Source organism: Marmota marmota, unplaced genomic scaffold (assembly GCF_001458135.2).
Source record: "Marmota marmota marmota unplaced genomic scaffold, marMar, whole genome shotgun sequence".
NCBI classification, from domain to species: domain Eukaryota; kingdom Metazoa; phylum Chordata; class Mammalia; order Rodentia; family Sciuridae; genus Marmota; species Marmota marmota.
The window spans coordinates 1,845,274-1,868,207 of record NW_026000020.1 but is presented as its reverse complement, the minus strand read 5'-3'; the positions used below and the strand labels follow the sequence as shown (position 1 = coordinate 1,868,207).

The following is a 22,934-nucleotide window of genomic DNA, read 5'->3' as shown; positions in this document are numbered from 1 at the left end:
TACCTTTTCATCAAAATTTATTGTTGGTAAAATATCGAATTTCAGAAGTTTGTAATTCACATACATAGGAATTTATCAAATCTTATATGCAATTTAGTATGCTTTTAAAATAATAACTGAATTAGAGAATGTGTGTTAACCATTAAATTTTTGCATAATACAAATCTATATTTATTTCAAATGAATTCTCCCTTTATACATTCACTTTAATATTAATAAGATACTCATTAAATTTTTAATATCTATAATGTACACTTAAGTTAGTCCTTTCAAATTTCTAAAATAATATTTTAAAATCATGTTTTCTACTTTTTTAAACATTGGGACCCTATAAATGCTAAGCAAATTGCAAAATATTTTGAAAAATCACTATTAAGAAATGAATATTCATTGAACTTAAACATGGAAACCTAACTCAAAATTTTGCACATTAATCACTGATCATTATTTTTTCAAGACATTTTAAAATAATTTTTCATATGCATTTTGACCTTCAGTAATAAGGTAAGTGAAATATGACTTAAGTTTTTAAGAAACCCCATTACATTAACATGTAAGTTTGGGAAGGTTTAGAGATTTTTTTTAAAAAATCCATATAATGATTTTGGTCCAAGCCCTAACCAAACCCTAGAGAAGAGAACGACTATCTTGGCTCAATAGCTTTTCTTTGGAACTTATTTTTTATTTTATTTATTTATTTATTTTGGAGGTGCTGGGGATTGAACCCATGGCCTTGTGCATGCTAGGCAAGCACTGTACTGACTGAGCTAGATCCCCAGCCCTCTTTGCAACTTTTTTGAAGAATCTCCTAGAACTTTATAGTCTTTCTAAAAGGCAAGACAATAAGTTTATTAACTACATGTTTAAACATTTTTTTTAAATACGAAATAACCCCCACACACTTCCTGGAACTGCCACCTTGGTTTTCTTTTATTATGTCTTCCAAGTCTTGACCACATTGAGATGTTAACACTGGTGTGATGACCTCACCCTGTCTCAGCAAGCAACACCACAGAATAAACACACATTAAATGTTTGTTGAGCAAATGAGTAAAGCAGAGAGTGAGAGGTTGAGATCTTTCTCTTGAATTCTTAACTTCCACGTAACTGGTTCCATGTATAATAGTATGGCCCCTCCTCAATCTATCACTTGGCATGTGCATTGTGATTAAAACTATGAACTCTGAAGAATCAAATCTTGGCCCAAATAGCAGTTTGAGCTTGAGCAAGATACTTACCATCTCTAAACCCCAGTTAATTGGCTTGTAACTCAAACATACTAACAGTCCTTTTAACCTTGGGTTTTTAATGTGACTGATCACAATAACTAATATTTACTGTTTACTATGGTTGTGATGTGTCTTATCTAAAACTTTATGCTGGGTCAAATAAGACTGTATTTCCAAGCAGAATACTCATTAAAGGCTTATAATCAAGGTGAATATAGACTCTGGTTTTCTTTGCTATTACAGAGGATATATAATTATATCAGATAGGTATATCATAATTTATGCCTCTCTTTAGTTGTTGAATATTTTGGTTGACATATCATCAAACAATTATGTTGATGAGTCATTACTATATTCATCTACTAACACATACTTTGTAAGTTTATTATATATATGACATCTAAAATTTTCTTTCCTTCAAGCTGGTTCCTTAAAATAAATTCCTAGAAGTACTAATATTGGAGCAAAGATTATGGCATTTTGATGATTGTGGCAAAGTGCTGACTAATCATTTTCCTAATGACTAACTAGTTGAATTTCTATATCAGAGTCCGTATCTGTCCTCAAAATTCACAGAAAGAAATAACTAGTAGATGGCATTGGAGATGTATTCTACGTACTGTTCCCTTCTCTAAAGGGATTCATACACCTACTGGGCTGCACAAGTATTTTGAAAATTAAAAGGATGTAGCAAGGTAATTTAGATGAGGACTGGTTTCTTTGAAGCATGGTAATTTTTTCAACTTAAGTTCCTTACCCTCAGACAGTTAGCAGCTACTTGTTCACATATCAGGAGCGTTTCTCTATTTCATCCCTAGTTGCCTACTAGAGATCTTTACCATGTTATTTGGTGCGGTGAAGTCATTTTGATTCTGCTTCAGCCTAACTGAGTAAAGAATGATTTACCTGGAATCCCACGGCTTCTCTTTTGCCATCATAATATTAGATAATTTTATAGAAGCTGAGTGAGCTCACCTTGGGTCAGAAAGCCTGGCTAACATTTGCTACCTACATACACAAGGTATCCAGGCAAACCAGGGTGGACCACGAGACAGGCCTTGTAGCCTGGCTTCCCATGCAACATACACATAGACATCGAGCTTGTTTAGAATGTACAGTTGCCAATTTTTTATTGTAGAAAACATGAACACCCTCACTCTCTTTTGCAAAGACAGCCTCTACTGATTATATTGTAAGCAATATTTCTGAAATTCACAGAGGCAAACACTATAATTTCGGGCTATTTAATATATACACAAGAATAATATGCTTAACAACAAGTCATAACTTCCTTTCTTTTCAATTTTATATTGCATTTTGGGATCTAATTTTCCAATATATCATCCAAACTCAGAGTGTTAACACAAAGTAATAAGCCACTTAATGTCCTTTTTTGTGTGTGATTGTGTAAAATGTGCCACAAATTTGTTTGATTAGGACAACAATGCATTTTTCTGTAAATAATGAATCAAATAAGACAATATAAACAAGCTAAAAACTGGCCTTCCAGTATTATTCTTGCATTTTTATTTCCTTTAATGAGCTGGATGCTTTTTAAATTTTTATTTTACTGCATCAAGTTCAAATTCTCAAACCATCTTTTAATTACAAATATTTTCTAGAAATGTCACTTATAAAGTCACTTATTTTATTGAAAGAATATTAAGTGTGGCTCTCATAGTTTCTAACTTCATGATCAAATCTATGGAGAAATCACAAAACATCTGCTAGATTTCCAATCACCTGGCACATTTAATGTACTTAGCCTCTCACCTTTACCACTCACTCAGAAAACTGTTTTGCAATGAACCATCAGTCTTTCTCAGAAATGCCCAGTTTACTTCACATATTAATTTTGTTCAACTGTTTATTAGAATTGATTTAAGATGATATTATCTCCTGTTACTTGAAATATGTTCTTTTTATATACATAGCTAATTTTGCTATTTGATGAAATAATATTTTCATCAAGGAGAAAATTCCATTATTCTTAATGATTTGGGATGTTATTTTAAATATGCAGCCAAGTAAAAATCAACATAATTTTTCTGTAATTACAATTAAGCTCAATGATTGTACTAGATTCTGGTAAAATACAAAATATGTCTCTATTTGCAAATAGAGATTTGCAGAGAATCTTATTCATTCAGAATTTGTGATAATCTGACCATGGGTTCAAGAGTGCTTTTTAATCCAGGTTTTAGAGCAAATAAATGAGTGTCCATTTGATTATTGTGCTGAAATTATACAACATGACATTTTATTAAGAACAGTTGAAAAGCATTTTAGTTGTTTTGATAATTATGTTGCATGATACAATATTTAAAAACACAGTTTGGCAAATGAATGCCTCTTGAGCCATGATTGCCTAGAAAATACAATATTTTTTTCTTCAAATGAATCCCTTGTATGGGCTCATATGTAAAAATTGGCCATATAAAGAACTTAATATTAGTTGAATTCTGCTTAAAGATCTTAAATAGGTGGCTGAGTGCCTATTTGACTGGCTTGAAAAAAATACACTAAAAAGTATTTAAGTTGTTCATTTGCCTTTCAAAAAGTCCAATTCCATGTTGAAAGCAGTAAAACTTTTGTTAGTGATAACAGCAGTTAATTTTTGGTAGTTGGTAAACAACATTATTTAACATAAAATCTCTTAAGTGATTTTTAGAGTTATTTTTTACTGAATTGCATGGTATGTGGTGATTTGTATTCGTCTTGCATTTTAGATAATCCTGAGCCAATATTAAAGAGGAAATGAAAAAAGAAGTCAATAACATTTTTAGCCTAACCAGATGTGAATTCCCCATGTCAGTCTAGCATGGGGAAGTGATTATGAAGTAATGTGATATTTTGAATTTAGGCATATATGGTATCAGTGCAGAAAAAAAAATTAACCTGGCAGACTTGGCTGCTTATCCTTAGAAAGACCTGCTTGTAAGTTTAACCCTTGGCTGGCATCTAGGAACTAGGCATTTAGAAAACTTCCCTACCCCTCTAACTGGTGAAAGTAGTTCTCCATGCCTGTTACATGCAAGAAAATGGATTATACTAGACACTTACTTTCCTTCTAAGAGACTGAAATCTTGTTATGTGCCAGGCTGAGATTGCTTGTATGACAAGCTCCCAATAAAAACTCTGTATACCAAATCTCCGACAAGCTTCCCTGGTTGGCCATATTTCATGTATTGATGTTTGAGTCATTTGGGGGTGCTGTAATAGAAATAACATAGACTATGTGTCATAAACAATAGAAATTTCTCTTCTCATGGTTCTGGAGACCAGGAAGTCCAAGATCAAGGTACGAACCAATTTGGTTGCTGGTGTGGGCAACCTTGTTTGGTTAGTTGGTGTGGGTAACCTCTTCTTATTTGGTAGACTGGGCTGCCTTCTTGCTGTGTCCTCACGTGGCATCATAGGAAGAGATCCTCTCTGATGTCTCTTCTTATAAGAACATTAATTCTGTTCAGGAGGACCCCACTTTCATGATCTAATTACCTCCAGAGGCCCTGCCTCCTAATTCACATAAAGGATTAGGATTTGCACAGATGAACTCAAGAGGGGCGAGGAGTAGATGTCACAGCTCACTGTTGGAAGAATTGAGTCCATCCTGTGTGATCTCCCTGGGAAGAGGGTTCTGGAAGCTTGCACCTAGTCCCCCCTGGCTTCCTGCCATGCACCTTTACCTTTGCTGACTTTGTCCAGATGAAACATAGTCACAAGTACGGCTGTGTGCCGGATGCTGTGGGTCTTCCCGGCAGATCATCAAACTGAGGGATGTTTGGGGGACTCCCCACACAGTACGTTATCAGTGGTGATTTAAAGAACATTTGAAAGCCATGTGCTATTGGTATTTATGTCATTTGTGGATGATGAGGCTCAGCATTCTAGCACTTCCCAAGAGATGCTGATGGTAGTAATCAAACGTTTTTCTCAGCATGACAAGTAGAATACTTTCTCCAGATATCCTAAGACTGGTTATAGGCTGGCCCCTATCTTTAATTTAAAGATGAGTTCTTTAGTTTAATATTTTAAAATAAAGTTTCTCTAAATTCCCAATGATTTGCACTGTGCCTAGCTTGATAAATGTTGAAGTTAATTGAAGATGACTCCAATAACTCTTGAATGCTCCGCTCTTCGCCAATTCAGTCCTGTCTGCCTGCAGTATCCCCTCCCCACCTGTTCCTTAGCACTCATTCTCTGAACCATGTAAGCACTATTACACACTTCCAGACATTTACATCTAGTAAGTTTCTTCAGTAGAAACTTAGTAAAGTTTCAAGAAATTTATTCTTCAGGTTTTTATGTATTGCTATGCATAATTAACAGCTCTTAGGAAAACTGATGTATAGATTTAACCACATCTAATAATTATTTTCAGTATTTATTAAATGACAGAATCTGAATATAAATGAAAATTTATATATTAATAGCATCCTTAAGAAAAATAAAAAGCCAATTATGCATATACCAAATGAACTAACCATGAAGATGAAAAATTTTTAAATGTTAAAGAGTATCTTCCCCTTTGGAACCATAATTCTCTTTCTCCACCTTTCATCTGTATCCAATGAGTTGCAAAATGGTTTTTTAACTTCCTTTTGAAGGTGCTTTCATACCAATTCCAGTATCCAGTATACTACGGTTGACTGCCATTTAAAGACTTTGGGAAGATTCTACTATTAATGAAATTTTAGGATGCTCTCAGCTGAGGTTCAGAATAACACAAAGCCACAAGTTCATATGGAAATACAAAGTGAAATGGGAAAGCATTGTTGCAAAGTCACCACCAGATAGGTAAAACTCAGGAAGAATTATGCAGATAACTCAGGACACTTTCTTAACCTCTGTTGACTTTCAGTTTGGACGGATTGTGAACAAACTGAAAAATTCTTCCATTTCTGAAGCTCTTGAAGTTATTTTAAGATATGAAGTATTTATAAAAGAAAATCATGTGTGTACTTATTATATCGAAAACATAACTTTTATTCTAGTCTTATGGGATATGTGATTTGAAATGTAGCAATTAGCTAGCAACAAGAATAATAATTTTCTCTAGAAAACTTTTTAGAATAAAATTCTAGTATCCAGTAACTTTGAGACCAAGACAAGAACAAGGCCATCTTGAGAAACTATCAAAGATTCTTCTGACTGGGATTTGGGTAGCAGTTCACTTCTAAATTAGCTGTCCACATGCAGGATGTCTCACTACCTTTGGTAGCTCAGAGATCCCATTTTTCAAAGATTATGTTTGTTGTACCGGCCTGATCCTCAAAGCTTGGTTGGAAGACAAACATAGTCCAGAAATGTGTGTTATTGGACTGCAACTACATTAATGTAGAAATTGAAAGTCTTTAGAAACTTATAGCAACTCAGCCTAGCCATGGCATCCAAATAAGTGATCATTTTTCTAGGTAATTCATCTGTATTATAATTTACAAATGTATTCATCTGTGATGGATTGAAATTTTTTTCTGAATGGCCCTTCACTATATATAATTTAGGAATTTTTTTAAAAAATCAGATTCCTATATCCCAACACAAACAATGGAACCCACATTTTGGGGATGAGGATAAATCCCAGCAACTGCATTTTAACGAGCTGCCCAAGTCATTCTTTTTCATTCTCAAATTTGAACACTATTACTTTAGGAGGAGGGCCAACTGCATTATTAATGTATTTTTCTAAGTATGACATTGTCTTTGGGAGCCAGCCAGTTTAAGAACCAGTGATGCAAAGGTCACAACTGACACAAAAGTGACTGTAGTCCACATAGATGCAGTTATGTTAGTGGCTCATAGAAACATCCAGGTAACAGATACCTGTGGTTTCTGGGTATGATTCTATTCCCAGTTTATAAGATGCCTTTGTGCAAAAAAAATGTCCTTGAAGCCACCTCATGACATTGTGCAGGGAAAATGTAATAAATACAGTCATCCCTAAGTGTCTGTGGGGAATTGGTTCCAGGATCTCCCTTACACCACAGTTGATGGATGCTCAAATACCTACACACAATGACACAGCATTTGCATATGATCTAGGCACATGCTCCTGTATGCTTTTAGTCATCTCTAGAATACTTAAAATACCTAATGAAATGTAAGTGCCAAATAAGTAGTTCTTATACTATATTGTTTAGGGAATAATGGTGAGATTAAAGGCTTGTGCATGTTCAATACAGGTGCATGTTTTTCTAGAATATTTTTGGTTGAGTCTGCCAATGTAGAATTCCTCTGAAACACTGAAGGGCTGCGTGTATATCGATCAATGATGCTTGTGATAGGAAGAGCACTCCCTTAGTGGTTCCCTGGATGCAGCCAGCACAGTATATGCATGCCCAGGTGAAGGAGAACAGCCAGTCTTGTGGTAAAATATAGTCCCAATTAGAAAGCATCAAAGCTATCCAGCTCCATAAACATGGACCTGGGAACACTCCACTTCCAGAGAGTATGTACATCAGACTAGGGATAAAGGGAGAATTCAATGTCCCTGGGCAGATGAGCTTCCTCATTCACCTTGTCAACTCTTCATAGATGATTTTACACAAGGGAGAAAAAAAATCATAGATTATCATTTCCAAGTAGGAGGGAGAGTTTTGTATGTGTTGGTGCCCATATATCAGGTATCCAGCAAGCACCAATTTCTTGCTCTCAATTGACCCTACCTCAATCACAGTAGCTTGGGGCTGGCCCAACAGAAGATTTGCAGCTGAAAAGTAGGTTTTCTGTGAAATAAGAAAGGAAACTGAGAGTCCTGGGAGGAAACAGAGAGGAAATGATCAGTAACTTAGAAGGTTTTTTAAATTTCTGTTTGTTTTTTGGAACTCAGGGTCTCATGCACGGCACACCAGTGCTTTACCACTGAGCTACATCCCTAGTCCTTTTTTTAGTTTTTATTTTGATACAGGGTCTCACTAAGTGTGTAGGCTGACTCCAAACTTGCAATCTTCCTGCCTTGGCTTCCTGAGTATCTGGGATTACAGGTGGGCACCACCATACCCAACTTCAGGGTTCCATCTTCATATGCCTCAGCACACCATGGGCTACATGTATTCCATTTAATGGAAGTTGTAGCATTGCAGGTGTAAAGAGAGCAAGTGCAGAGCAGATGTTTCTTGCCAGTCAGCCACATCAGTCATTACCACTCCCCGCAAAATGGTCTCTTTTACTTAGTTCTTCACTGAGTTCTAATTTTCTTCCCATGTCAGGAATCCTCATCATGATGTCCATGTGCAGAGAAGTACACGTGTACGAATATATCCCATCTGTCCGGCAGACGGAGCTTTGCCACTACCATGAGCTGTACTACGATGCAGCCTGCACCCTGGGAGCCTACCACCCGCTGCTGTACGAGAAACTCCTGGTGCAGCGCCTGAACATGGGCACCCAGGCTGATTTGCATCACAAGGGCAAGGTGGTCCTGCCGGGTTTCCAGGCTGTGCACTGCCCTGCACCCAAACCCATCAATGCACACTCTTAAAAGTGACTCTTGGGAATCAATGTGCAATAAGGTACTACTGTTGTCCTCGAAGTCACAAAAGAATACTTGAAACTAGATTTTAGACAATGTAGTATTGAGTCTTTAAACTGTAATTTAGTGGTGACCCTGAGAATTCTTCTCTTTCTAAAGCCATTGAGTATTTATTACTGCTTTGAATATAGAAATGGAATTTTAAAAAAATACTCGAGAAAGATGCAAAAAAAAGAATATATAAAAAGAAAACAGATGTATAACCATGGGTATGATACCTCCAAAAAAGGCTGGCCTTTTCTTATGCCAGTGGTACCCTTTATCAGGGTGGGTAATGAAATGGTTTCTATCTAGAAATATCCAAATTGAGGTCTAGTACCTAGCGTGTCACTTATATATGTATTCATCCTTAAGTTTCCTGGATTTTATGATGAATGCCTGAAATATCACTCAGATATTTTATCTTGGCAGCAAAAAATCCCCCGTGTATCTGATCAGGTGCACAAGTTTCCAACCTTTGTGTCCCCCATCTCCTCTTTGCATTGTCCACTGAATGCTTTGCACTCTGCGTATCAGGACAATTTCTAAAACCATAAATCATCCATCCTGAGCAGTCCAAGGAAATGCCCAACCCCTGAGAGCACCACAGACAGGCCTTTTGGTTCCCTGCAAGGCTGGGTTTCACTCAGACAACATCACTGGCAAGTCCACACAGAATCACGAGGCTGTAGAGGCAGGGGGAGGACATTCCTCAGCTTCAGCTTTTCAACCTTGTGCCTCCAGGCCTGCAGGTCCACCCCACAGCTCTTGGATAGCAGGTGACTCATGTGACAATTGGTACAACCTGGCAGGAGAAGCCAGGGGACAGACTTGTTCCTTCCAAACTGGACAGGACTGTGGCGCCACCAGCCCGGGCTGTGGGGGACGCATGCGTCTCTCTCTTTTATACAGATTTCTTGCAGGTTTATATCAGCTGTTGGAAACTTGACAGTGATGTACTCCAAATTTTCACTGATTCTTTGTACTGACAGACATTTAAAAATCCGATCCTTGTTTTCACCAGTATGTTTGATGTCAACAGCATGACAAAGCCATATTATTAAATAAAATTGTGTGAAAGCATGGCTTTTTAACAGCAAGGAAAGAAAATTTTCAGATGGAAATGCAATTAGGGGAAATTTTCACCCCAATGTGGTAGCTATATTCAGGTTTTTAAATCTCAACTTGTGTCACTGATACATGATTATTATTATTATTATTTTGGTATGAAGATAGTACAATAGAAACATTTTGGAATACCTTAATTAAACATGCTATTATTTCAATATTAAAACAAAAGCTATCTCAGTGGTACAGTTAAAACTTGTTGGCAATGACAGAAGCTTAATTAAATACTATTTCCCTTGCAGAGTCCGTGAATGTCAGGAGAGTTTAGTGGAAAAGGTTTTTTTTTGTTGTTTCAGGATTGGTTTGTTCCAGAATGCTCTCGGGACTGCTTTCTTGAGCAAGAGTGGTTTACAGACACTGACAGCTTCTATTTAGTTATTCTACTCAGCAGAAAGCAAGTTGGATAACAGACATCCCCTGTGGCTTATTACAGTATCAAAGTGGGAGTAATTGAAAACTTTGAGTCCTGACAATATCTAATAAAAGTCCATTTTGAGAGCCCTGTTACTAGCCTATGAGAAGGGATAGATGGTTCTTCCATGTGCTGACATACATCTCAGTAGACATGGTCCTGCCGTGTTTCTAATTTCCCAGAAGATCTCAGGCTCATCCCCGTTTATGTGTGTAACAGCTTCTGTAACTCTAGAATGCAGCGAGAAAGTTATAATGTGGGACAAGTATTTCCTCCTGGAATCCTTGGATTTTCTAAGTCTTCCAAGTTTTTCCATGTTAAATGCCCACAACTATTAAAGTTCTTTTCATAGAGCTCTAATGGATTCGCTTATGGGCATCCATATTATCCAGGACACCCTATCTTGGGTGACATGAGATTATAGCTAGAGAATAATGTATTGGAATCAACATGAATATTTGTGTCCAAAAGCCCCAGAAAACACTTTAAAGATTTTTAAATAGCATTCTGTTATAGCATGTGTACTTTTAAAAGGGCACTTTCATGAAGGTTACAAGAAAGACTGGAGAGCATAAAGGAAACTTAATTAAAATTTTTTGAATTTATTATGGCCCTAAAGACTCTGGGGATCAGAGTCTGTTAAACATTCAGAAAATGTGATACACATATTAATATAGTGTTGGCTTGGCATTCCTCTATTTAAAAGTTTATATTGTTTAAATTCCCAAAAATGTTACACAGCGATAGTTAATGAAGGCTGCTTTTAGTAGTAGCTAAATGGGCCCTAAGTGGCAGTATTTTGCCAGATATTTATTAAATTTACATACCATACTTAGGAACTCCCATAAACAGAGTCACAGCCTTTCTGTGGAGTAGTTACAGTAAATGGAACCCCACCTCTGTCAGAAATCTGTCCCTTTTAGGAAGGAAAGCTGGTTAAATCTTCATGGTGCAATCTGAAGCCATCAGGGGGTTCTTTATCTACACTCAGGACTAAGATGTCACATTTCTTTGCATTTCAAGACAGCGTCACTCCATCTCTTATTGTCACTATTGTAAAGAAACAAATGTTGACCAAGAATGACAATTCAAACACATCTAGGTTCCCCATATTTTTTTCTCCAGTTGATCACGTGAGGCAGGAGGATAGTGTGTAACAAGTGTGTCATTCTCAATCCTGGATTGTTCCCATGGAATACCAATGATGGGCCTTGTCCCTGACTTCCCCTCTACATTCTTACAGGGCTGCTTCTATGGAGAACTTTGTGCTCAGGACCAAGAGATGATCGATTAAAAGTTGCATGTAAGCCTCAGGGCTGTGCTTTACCAGGCAATTCAGAGGTTTTGACACATCTTTGCATCATTGTGTCTTTCCTGGTCTTCCTGGACACAGAGCTCAAAAAAATAGCACTTCCATGTGTCTCATCTGCTTGGTCCCTCAGCCACTTTATCAATCCTGGACTCTCCAGTAGTCTTCTGTCATTATAGCCATAACATGTGGGCAAAAGCAACACTAAGATAATCCTTAACTTTTTCAAAATTGGGGAAACCAAGGAACTGGATAACTCTAAGATGAGTTTATGAGCCAGTTCATTCTGCCGGAACAGGTTATATCTTATGTTCTTGATGGACCCTTCTGACAGTAAGGAACACTGTGTCTACTGAATTAATTAGGTGCTGTTTGGGTGCATAAGGTGGGAATCAGTCTTAGATGAGTAACAACATTTCATATGCACCAATGACACAAGCAAATTTCTCCAGGTTTTCTTATAAATCAACACACAGTGCATATGGTCAGGTTACTTGATCTCCTCTGCTTGGCTGCGGGAAAGACAGAGAAAGGGCATGGAGTGGGACTTGGGGAATTATCAACAGGTGCATGATTGAATATATAGGACCCTAGTCTCAGATTGTGTTCTGTCATGTTGCCTGTTTGGATTTCTGACTTTTTGATGATTTAGGTCTCTAACCCTGTGGTTACACACCCAATCAAGGCAGCTCCATTTAGAAATCAATTGCTTAGTTAAAATGTGCCTGAGTTTAAACTTGTTTTTTATACTCTGGATATTTCCATTGTGAAATTATTCTGCATGTTTCTGTCGGGCATTATTTAAACACTTGGTAAATGAATGGTCTTTTTCTGACAAAAAATGGAAGTTCTGATTCTTGTTTTATTAAATGAATAAAGGATTTTAGTGAGAAAAAAATAATCTGACATATTCTCTACAAGTTTAGGCTAATGAAATTTGAAGAATTAAAGACACTGATATAGTTCTTATCTTAGTAGAAAAGTGTGCATGTAGATATAGTTATATAATTGTATATATACATATCTACACACATGGTTGGTTTTATAGTCTTTTTCATTAATCTTTATGACGAACGCTTTACAGTAAATCTTATTTTAATTATGAAAACACCAATTTTTTAAGAGAAGGAAGCAAATGTTTTATGTCCTTCTGTTAAAAAATAATTACTCCTCTACCTACCCACCCAGACATACACACTCACATTCTGCACATTTTGACAATATTAAAAGAATAACAGAAATATTTCAAAGGCATAATGATGGTAGAACCACTACCTTAATACAGAATTCTAGTCACAAGCCTGATTTAATTCTGAACTTTGAAGAGTTTACCTGTAATAGCTCATGGCTTTTACAAGATTAGGGGAAGAAACATTGGTTCCAAGGAAAATAGTCTTCTATAGCTAAGTTTCAAACAAATAAAATGCATTGGTAATGTTAAAATCTGACATTCATAACACACATCCCATTTTGTTCTAGATAAAATGCTTATAAAATCCTTCCAGTGGAAACCAGTGAACTTTTTTAACAGGTTTGGGAATTTTTTTGTATGATGATTTTTAAAAACTAAATGTGTACTCTTCAAACTAATTAAGGCCTGAGGTTTTCCAGAAGTTGCATTTTAAAAAAAAGTGTTTGTACACATTTTAACACTTTGATATTTTCTATTTTGGTTTTGTATATTTTTATGTATACACAGTGTACAGACTTTTTCTTGTAAATAAAACACACTTTTCATTTGTCTAGAAGTTTCTCTGTTTTTATTTGTAGAAGTCACACATGGAAATGACTAAGTGGCATAATAATGAGCCATTCCTAGAGGAGCAAAAAAAGTCACCCAAAGCTGAAATCTAATTAGAAGACTGGATGGCAAAAGAAGTAACAGCCCATGCCTTCCAACTATAAATATTAGCACAGCCTGACCCGGAGCCAGAGGTGGTGGAGAGTTCTTCCAGGGTTTAATTGACACACGCAGGAAAATGAAGTGGTAAAATCAAGTGGGAAAGACAGATTTTCAGCAAACCCATCCTGATGTTACCTTAGTCACCTAGCTTTTTGATGAACTTATTGCACTTATTAATTTATTACTCTTCCCCATTGTGTCAGTAATTTAAGTTGAAGAAAACATAAACAAGTTATTAGAGAAAAGATCAAAGACAGTCGAGACACCTTCAACCCACCAAGATGTCAAATTAGCTTGGGTATTTTCCTACTTGCCACAGACAGGGAAAATCGGTTAATTGGATTTCTGGAAGGAGATCCTCAGTCATTTGTACTTTTTTTAGATAGACTGTGTAGGAATCCTCATCCGGGAAGGCTTCAGGTTCAGATGTGAACAGCTGGGGAATCCGGAAGACATTGGTCGTCAGGGATGGTTGTACTGAATCCCAGAGGACTCCCGCCACCCCGCAGGATGACAGCTTCCTTCTAGGTAAATGTGGGGCAGGCTGGCCATGCTGGGAAGAGTCAAAGGACGCTGGTCTATGCCCAGTGGGCACGCAGGATGAGCAGAGCTGGGCACACGGAGGGGCACACACGGAAGACTGTCCCTGGAGATCTGAATACTGAACTCTGGGAGGATTAAGGGTAAAGAAAAGAAATCACGTTAGATAGGTAGTGCTCACAGCAGTAAAGTAGGAAGCAGAGATTTCCTCCACTTAGACAATGTTTCAACTTAGAGTATTTTAACTCTGTGTGCTGAAGCTATCCACATTCCCCCAAAGCATAATTCAAATTTTGTATTTGGAACTCTTCCAGGGCTAGCACTCTGCATTCACATCCTCTTTCTCTCAACGCTGGGCAGTGGCATCTCCCCGTTAGTACCCACCCCCTACCCTGATGGGAAACTGCCCTACAGTGCGTTGTGTGCTAAACTAGGATGTGAGAAAGTTAGATGGATTCAGTGCATCTGCACCTTAGGAAGAGAATTAGTGGGGGTGAAGACCTGGGCAGGGAAAGGAAGTCCAAAGGGAGAAGCAATGAAAATAAATGCCACCGCGTGTCTGATGTCATTTACATGTTGATGTCATTTACATGTTATAGTCATTAATTCAGAAATAAAAATACTCCAGCATCCAGTGACCAATGCCTGTAATCCCAGCAGCTCTGGACACTGAAACAGGAGGATCAAGAGTTCAAAGCCAGCGGGCTGGGGTTGTGGCTCAGTGGTAGAGAGCTTACCTAGCATGTGTGAGGCCCTGGGTTTGATCCTCAGTGCTACATAAAAATAAATAAAGGTTTTGTTGTTGTTGTTGTTGTTTGCTGAGAGCCACAGCCAAGTAGGAATGACGCATGGCAATTTCCTTGTCAGCCTACCCCATGTTGCTTAGAGGGAGGACTCTCCATTGTGGAAATGGGCTTGCCTTGGACCCAGGTCATTTGCAGTGACATTGCATGAATGTTTGAGAAAGTTGACCCTGCTCAAGGACCAGGGTGGATCCGGGTTTAGGGAGGATCCTGCTGGATTAGGGCGGTTCCAGGTTTAAGGTGGACCCTGCTGGGAATAGGGTGTATCCTGCTGCCTCAGGTGCCCGCCCGCTCCTTGAGTTCCCATTGAGTTCTCGAGGGATTCAGAGAGTATTTGGGATGCAGAGTGCCGGTGGATTTCCCCAGAACGTGCATGTAGAGTGCCGGTGACAGTTCGAGAATAAAGAATTGCTGTTTGAATCTACAAGGCTGTGAGTGGCTCGTGATTTTGTGCCCAGCCAGACTGTGGCAGTTGTTGTTGTTGTTTTTAAGAGTTCAAGCCAGAGTCAGCAAAAGTGAGATACTAAGCAGCTCAGTGAGACTTTGTCTCTAAATAAAATACAAAATAGGGCTGGGGATGTGGCTCAGTGGTCAAGTGTCCCTGAGTTCAATCCCTGGTACCAAAAAATAAAAAATAAAATAACTACTCCAGAAACTAAAGTCACACCCAGTTTATCCAGCCAAATGACACCAGTGCAATGTCAGGTCAATCTGTAAGGGTCAGGCGAAGCGTCGGAGAAAGAGACCACCAAGTGACCACTCATGCAATTGGCAGAAGGGGGATTTATTGAACCAGCATGCTGGGGCTCCGTGCCCACTCAAGAAGGGAAAGCAGCCCAGAGCCCCGAGCAGGGGCTGAGCACTGCTTAAGTACACTTTTTGGTGAGGGCGGAGGGCTTTGTATACATCAGAACAAATCATCATGAGGTGCAGGAAAATTGAACAACAACTCCTAAACATGATTAGTTCATTCATTGGCAGGAACAGGTCAGGCTGGAGTGATAGGTCATTCCTAAGGAGAGTACACATTTAAACTGATTGGTTTAGGCCCTGCAAGGCCTACGTGCGACCACACAGAGCCCTTCAGTTATTAAACAACCAAGTAGTCAGGGGAAATGTTTACTGGGCGGTTCCAAGCATTGTCTTAACAGCTACAGAAATTTCAGGTTTTGCAGGTAGCATAGAAACCTAACAATACCTAATCCTTTACATTTTAACTCAGACCTTGCAGCTTAGAAACTTTACAATACCCAGTCTTTTACCCTTTAACTTTTACGCTTTAACTTCAATTTCTTTTACCCTTACAAATCCAGGTGCACAGGATGTGATGGGAGTGAGCAGGGATTGGCAAACCCCCGCCCAGGAACTAACTTTGTAAATAAAGTTTTATTGGAACACAGACCTGCTCATTCACCTCCACTGCTGAGACTGCTTCCATGGTGCAAAGGCAGAGTTGAACAGTCAGGACTGGGATCATGTCATCTCCCAAGCCTAAAATATTGATTAGCTGACCCTTCACACAAAATGTTCGTTAACCCCTGTCATGAATCCAGTGTGTGGAGAACCACATGGACTAGCCCATGGCAGATGGTGTGCATGTGCTTCTCATAAAATCACTTTAGAAGGTAGACATTCTATTAGCTCCCAGAAAGTTGGGGTCAGAGAGGTTAAGTCATCAGCCTGTCTTCTCACAGGCAGGAAATGACAGAGTCAGGCTTGCAGTCCTAGTCTGACTTCAAAACCCATGTTCAGAGCCATGGTGTTAGTTTTTTAAAGCAGCCCCTCTCTGATCTTCTGCCCTAATACTCAAAAATCCCACACCCCAACAAACTCCAAGCACCCAGATTTTGGAGGCTAATTATATAGTTATATATTGCACCACCGTGACATTTTAATCAAGGCACCGTATAACTAGGTGCGCAATAGGCTGTACTATCTAGGTTTGCTCAAGCGTACTCTATGATCACACAAAGAAGAAATCAGGCCTAGGCTTGTGGCTCAGCTGTAGAGAGCTCATCTAGCATGTGCAAAGCACTGGGTTTGAGCCTCAGCACCACATAAAAATAAATAAATAAAATAAAGGTATTGTGTCCAATATGACATATATATATATATGAAGAAATAATACAACAATGCATTTCTTGATCCATATCTTTGTCATTAAGCCACACATAACTGGTGTTTTGACTATTATGAGAAATTATGCTTTGAAATTTGTTGAACAGCTGACTTTTCCAAAGGCTTTTTCCAGTACTCAAATCCCCAGAGCTCTGAAATATATCAAGCACTACTTGTGCCAGTCAAGTATGATTCTTATTTTGTTCTAAGAAGCCAGCCTCTCTGTCAGCCCAGTGACAGAGCACCTCTGAGGTGGCCAACAGAAAGTAACCCTGAGGGTCGGCATCCCATGGACTCCACTCCCAGGCACTGTCCTCACTAAATTGTATCATGCTGGAGAAGCAAGTGGTACTTAACCTGAAGAAAGAGGTACCAGCTGAGAAACTGACCAAAAAATTCAAGGTGAAGGAAAACATCAATGCCTTTGGGAAATACTACGTGTTCTTCGGTCACTGCTGACTTGCCTAAAGCATCCCAAGGGTAGAGGATAAAAGAGAAATAAAACAGCAACATTCCCTTTGGTTGTTCTAAAAGCAGTGCTGATGGAAGGAGATTAGAGAGGAATTGCTTTTATTCCCATCTGCAAAACCAATTTGAAAGGCCCTGGAAAATCTACAGGAAAACATCCAGAGACTTTGGCGGCCAATACCGTGGTCTAGCAGCTAAAGTGCCACCGTCCATAGGGATTCACAAGCTTCTCCAGGAATATTGTACAAGCTGTGGAATTCTGTGTGAGAAATATAACAATCACAAGATGCTTTTCTGTTCAACAAATTTCAAGAAAAATGGTGATTATTTTTGTTAGAGATCATTATTTCCTCACACTGTTCCTGTTGATGATCTTGCTTATATGCAGTTCCTGACATAGTATACAATGGAAAAGCCAGAGGGGCGAACTGCCCAGAGAAGAAAAGCAAAAGCCTGGTAAGGTTAAGCATGGAGTCAGGCATGCTAGGGGAGAGAGAGAGAATGCTCAGCTTCAATTTGATCATTATATACTATATGCATGTATTGAAGTATCATACACTGTTCCATAAAAACAAAAAATCAAGAGAGAAACTTAAAAAAAAAAAAAACAGGACTGGAGATGTACTGATGTACTTCAGTGGTAGATTGCTTGCCTAGCATTTTTAACACCCTGGGTTTGATCCCCAATAATAAATAAATAAATAGCCATGTTCATCTTATTCCATCCAGTCTAAGACATCATTAAGTATAAAATGCACCACTCATTTGCATCCCACCACAAAGAAAAGTGTTATGATTAAACAACATGAGTCTGCCATCCCAGATGTGCACAGTGAAACACAATTGCTTTGAGCCACATGTGGATATTGAACATTTGAAATATGCCTATCCCTGAATTGAGGCGTGAAGACTGAAATACACACTGGAGTTCAAAACTTTGGAAAGGTGAATGTAATCTATCTCAATAGTTGTTTTTTTTTTCAAATTAATTACCTTTCAAACTGATATTTTACATATATTTGTTTAAATAAAAATGTTAAGTTAAATTTCAAATTTCCTTTGTCCTGTTTTAACATGCTCACTAGAAGACTTAAAATTGCATCAATGGAACAAAATAGAGAAACTGGAAGTTAACCCACGTATCTACAGTCACCTGATCTTCAACAAAGGTGCTAAGAATATACATGGGGGAAAGGACAGTTTCCTAAGTAAATGGTGATGGGAAAATTAGATATCCACATGCAGAAGAATAAAACTAGAACCCTGATTTTCATTATATGTGAAAGTCAACTGAAAATAGATTAAAAACTTAAGTGTAAGAAATGAAACTACTAGAAGAAAACAGAGGAAATGCTTCAGGACACTGGAATGATTGCAATGATTTTTTTAAATATCCCAAAATTACAGGAAATAAAAGCAAATAGAGATAGGGTTATATTAAACTAAAAATCTTCTGCACAACAAAAGAAGCAACAGAGTCAAGAAACAACCTATGATATGGGAGAAAATGTCTGTAAAGGGTACATCTGTCAAGGGTTAGATATTCAGAATATATAAGTCACTCAAAGGATTCAATACCAAAATAAATGAATAATCTGACTTTTAAAATGGGCAATAGACCTAAAAAAGACATTTCTCAAAAGAAACTATACAAATGGACAAAATGTATATGAAAAAATGTTCAGTGTCACCAACCATCAGAGAAATACAAATCGAAATCACAATAAGTGTAACCTTACTCTAGTAGGAATGGCTATTATCAAAAGGACAAAGAGGGGCTGGGGTTGTGGCTCAGCGGTACAGTGCTCACCTAGCACAGGCAAGGTGCTGGGTTCTATCCTCAGCACCAAATAAAAATAAATAAATAAAATAAAGGTATTATGTCCAAACTACAACTAGGAAAAAAATTTTTTTTTTTAAAAAAAAGGACAAAGATAACAAGTGCTGATAAGGGTGTGGGTGGTGGGGGAAACACCTTACACACTGTTGACAGTAATGCAGATTAATGCAACCATTACAGTTCCTCAAAGAATTAAAAATAGGCCTAACATGTATAGGATCCAGCAACTCCATTACATATAATTGATTATATACCCAAAGGAATTCAAACAGGTGTGTTGAAGAAACACCCGCACTCACATGTATATTGAAGCACTGTTCACATAAGCCAGAGAATGGAAACAACATAAATGCCTATCAACAAATTAACAGATAAGGAAAATGTGGTACATATACACAATAGAAAACTATGCAGCCATACAAAGGGCAAAATCCTATCATTTGCAACAACTTGGCTGGAACTAGAAGACTTTATGTTAAGTGAAATAAGTCAGGCACAGAAAGACAAATACCACATGATCTCACTCATATGTGGAATCTAAAAACGTTAATTTCATGAAAATTGAATGATATGATGATTGCCAGAAGCTATGGAGAGCAGCAGCAGAGAGAGATGGGAAAGGTTGGTCAATGGGTACTAAGCTGTAGTTGGAGAAATGAATTCTTTTGCACAGAAGTCATGATAAAATACTGTTATCTTAAAAAAAAGCCAGGAGAAAGTATTGGTGAATATCCGCATCACAAAGATAAAATAAGTGCTTAATAAAGTAGATATGTGTACCTTGATTTTAATAGATTTTTTATTACATATCACCCTGGGATTTACAGAAAAGCACATTGTAGGGGAAACTCATCATTTAGAATATTCTCAAAACATTCATATTCAGATTCTTTCTCTTCTGAATTGCTTTTAGAAGGAGTCATTAACTTCTATGATTTTCCACCCCCAAATTGTCTCCTGCACCATCAGAAACAAAAGCAATGCACACTTTTGAAGTGTGCTTACTGTTGTCTCCAGGATTTTCTTCCAAGCTACTAATATGTTCTGCAATTCTAATGTCCACAAGTAGGCAATAAAAATTCTAATGCTGATAAGAAAAGAGTGACTGTAAGATGCATTTCAATTTCAGAAATGTTTACATGTGAGGGGGAAAAAATGAAGCTTGGTGTTGATGAAAAACAGTATTTCTGATCTAGTGTGAAGTTGTTCCCATTTTTCCCCCAGAGTTGTTTTTATATTATGGACTGCAGAAGCACTTCTGGTATGGCAGAATACGGCCTTCTAAACACACACACACACACACACATCAAAACAGAAAAAAATGCCAACAAGAATGTTTGAAACTAAGAATTTCAGACCCTTGGAGATTTAACTAAGGGCTTTAAACAATCCAATTAAAAAAAAAAGTGGTTCTCCATTAAAATAGGCCACTCTGTTCAATTTTAATTTGCCCTATTCTCATGCCTTTCTCCCCAACTCCCTGAGAATCTTATATGTTAAAAGCTTCACCACTCTGATAGCCATGAAAAACAGAAGGCTGGCACTGGAGGGGTCAGAACAGCTTTGAAGTCTCCTGAAATCCTTGGAGATCTGTTTCACAGCTCACTAAAAGACTCTATTCTGTTATTGGAGTTATTTTATCTGACTCAGCTTATTTGAGGCCAACAGCTTTATATCCAAGGTGTTTGTTGAAAACAATCAGTAGCGAATATTTATCATCAGCTGTTTAACATAATGATACTCCTTGGTATCAAGGAGGCTGACCAAAAGAAATTGTAAGAAAAACAATTTAGTCTTAGTAGGCTTTGAAAAGTTCTGATATATTCCTGTGAATCTGAAGGCCATGAGTATGCACATGTCCAGGGAAGTGTGATTTCACATCTGATTGACTTGATACCAGACACATTCCTACACACAGATACCCACTCCTCATCAGTTATACCCCGCTCCATGGAAGAAAAAGAATGAATCAAAAGAAATCCCAGATTTTTGACCCTCCAAAGAGAACTGCATCTTAATCCCTAACTCCATACACAAAAATTAAATCAAAACAGATTATAGAACCAAATGTAACCATTAAAGCAATAAAATCCTTGGAATAAAACAAAAGCAAATCTTCATGATTTTGGATTGGGCAATGTTTTTTAGATATGACACTTGAGCCCAAGTAACAAGAAAAAAATAGACAAACTGAACATCATCAAAATTAAAAATTTCTGTGCTTCAAAGGACACCACCAAAGAAGTGAAAAGATAAGCCACAGAATGGGAAGAAACGTTGGCAAATCACATATCTGATACAGATAAAAAAAACTCCTAAAACTCAACAATAAATAGTCAAGAATCCCAAGTAGATGTTTCTACAAAGAAGATATAAAATGGACATAATGTACATGAAAAGATTCTCAACATCATTATGCATTATGGAAATGTCAATCAACATCACAATGAGATGCCACCTTACACCCTCTAACATGGCAGAATCAGAAAACAGATGTAAGAAGTGTTGATGTGGAGAAACTGGAACACTCATATATTGCTTGTGGGTATTTTTTTAAGTGTATCTGCTTAGGAAAATAGTTTTGCTGTCCCTCTAAAATTTAGAGATCCAGTTACCATATGACTCAACCATTCCATCCTAGGTATATATACTTGTGGTAGGCAGAATGACGGCCCTCCAAAGATAACTTCATCTTAGTCCCTAAGAACTTTGAATGTGCTATGTTAGATGGCAAAAGGAAATTAAGACTGTGGATTGAATCAGCAGACCATGAAGTAGTGATATTATCCTGGGTTGTGTGGGTGAGCTGCACAACAGAACCACAACGGTCTTTTTTTTTTATCTTTTATTGATTTTATTTTTTTTTAAATACATGACAGCAGTGGAATGCATTACAATTCTTATTACACATACAGAGCACAATTTTTCATATTTCTGTATATAAAGGATATTCACACCAATTGATGCCTTTATACATGTACTTTGTTGTTGTTTTTTTGCATTATAATCTTTTTTTTAAAAATTTTGTTGTTGGTTGTTCAAAACATTACATAGTTCTTGATATATCATATTTCACACTTTGCTTCAAGTGGGTTATGAACTCCCATTTTTACCCCGTATACAGATTGCAGAATCACATCAGTTACACATCCATTGATTTACATATTGCCATACTAGTGACTGTTGTGTTCTGCTGCCTTTCCTATCCTCTACTATACCCCCTCCCCTCCCCTCCCCTTCCCTCCCACCTCTCATCCCTGTTTTATAGATGAGGAAACAGAAATACAAGGAGGTCACATAACTTGCCCAAGGCCAGTCAGTTCTTAAAGGGCAAAGCTGGAATGTGAACCCAGGAAGTTCTAGCACCTATGCTCTCAGTCACTACACTGTTTGCAAGAACTATGTTAAGTGTTTTACACAGCATACTCTGGGAGAGTGGAAGGTGCCTGCTTCCAAGTGGAGAAGCCATTCCAAACCCTGAGCCATCTTGATCTCAAGTCCTGGTTCTTTCCCTGGCTCTGCCCAGCCTCATCCACTTGAGTCAAGAAGACAGAACAGAAACTCTATCCAGGCCACCTTTTAACTCCTCTCTAAACTTTCTTTCTTTCTTTTTAAATATTTATTTTTTAGTTGTAGTTGGACACAATACCTTTATTTCACTTATTTATTTTTAT

General features: G+C 37.7%; 1 protein-coding gene across 5 annotated transcripts in view; it reads left to right on the top strand.

The window, feature by feature from the left end:
- Positions 1–14,578, top strand: part of St6gal2 (ST6 beta-galactoside alpha-2,6-sialyltransferase 2) — a 75,571-nt gene extending 60,993 nt beyond the window's left edge. For 4 of the 5 annotated variants that reach the window (XM_048810254.1, XM_048810251.1, XM_048810252.1 and 1 more), the window contains exon 6: positions 8,438–13,210. In XM_048810254.1, the coding sequence (XP_048666211.1) occupies positions 8,438–8,709 (272 nt within the window). In that variant the 3' untranslated portion in view covers positions 8,710–13,210. Of the gene's footprint in view, positions 1–8,437; positions 13,211–13,873 lie in introns of those variants that run through there. The other variant, XM_015499644.2, reaches the window with a different exon arrangement.
- The last annotated feature ends 8,356 nt before the right edge of the window (positions 14,579–22,934 follow it).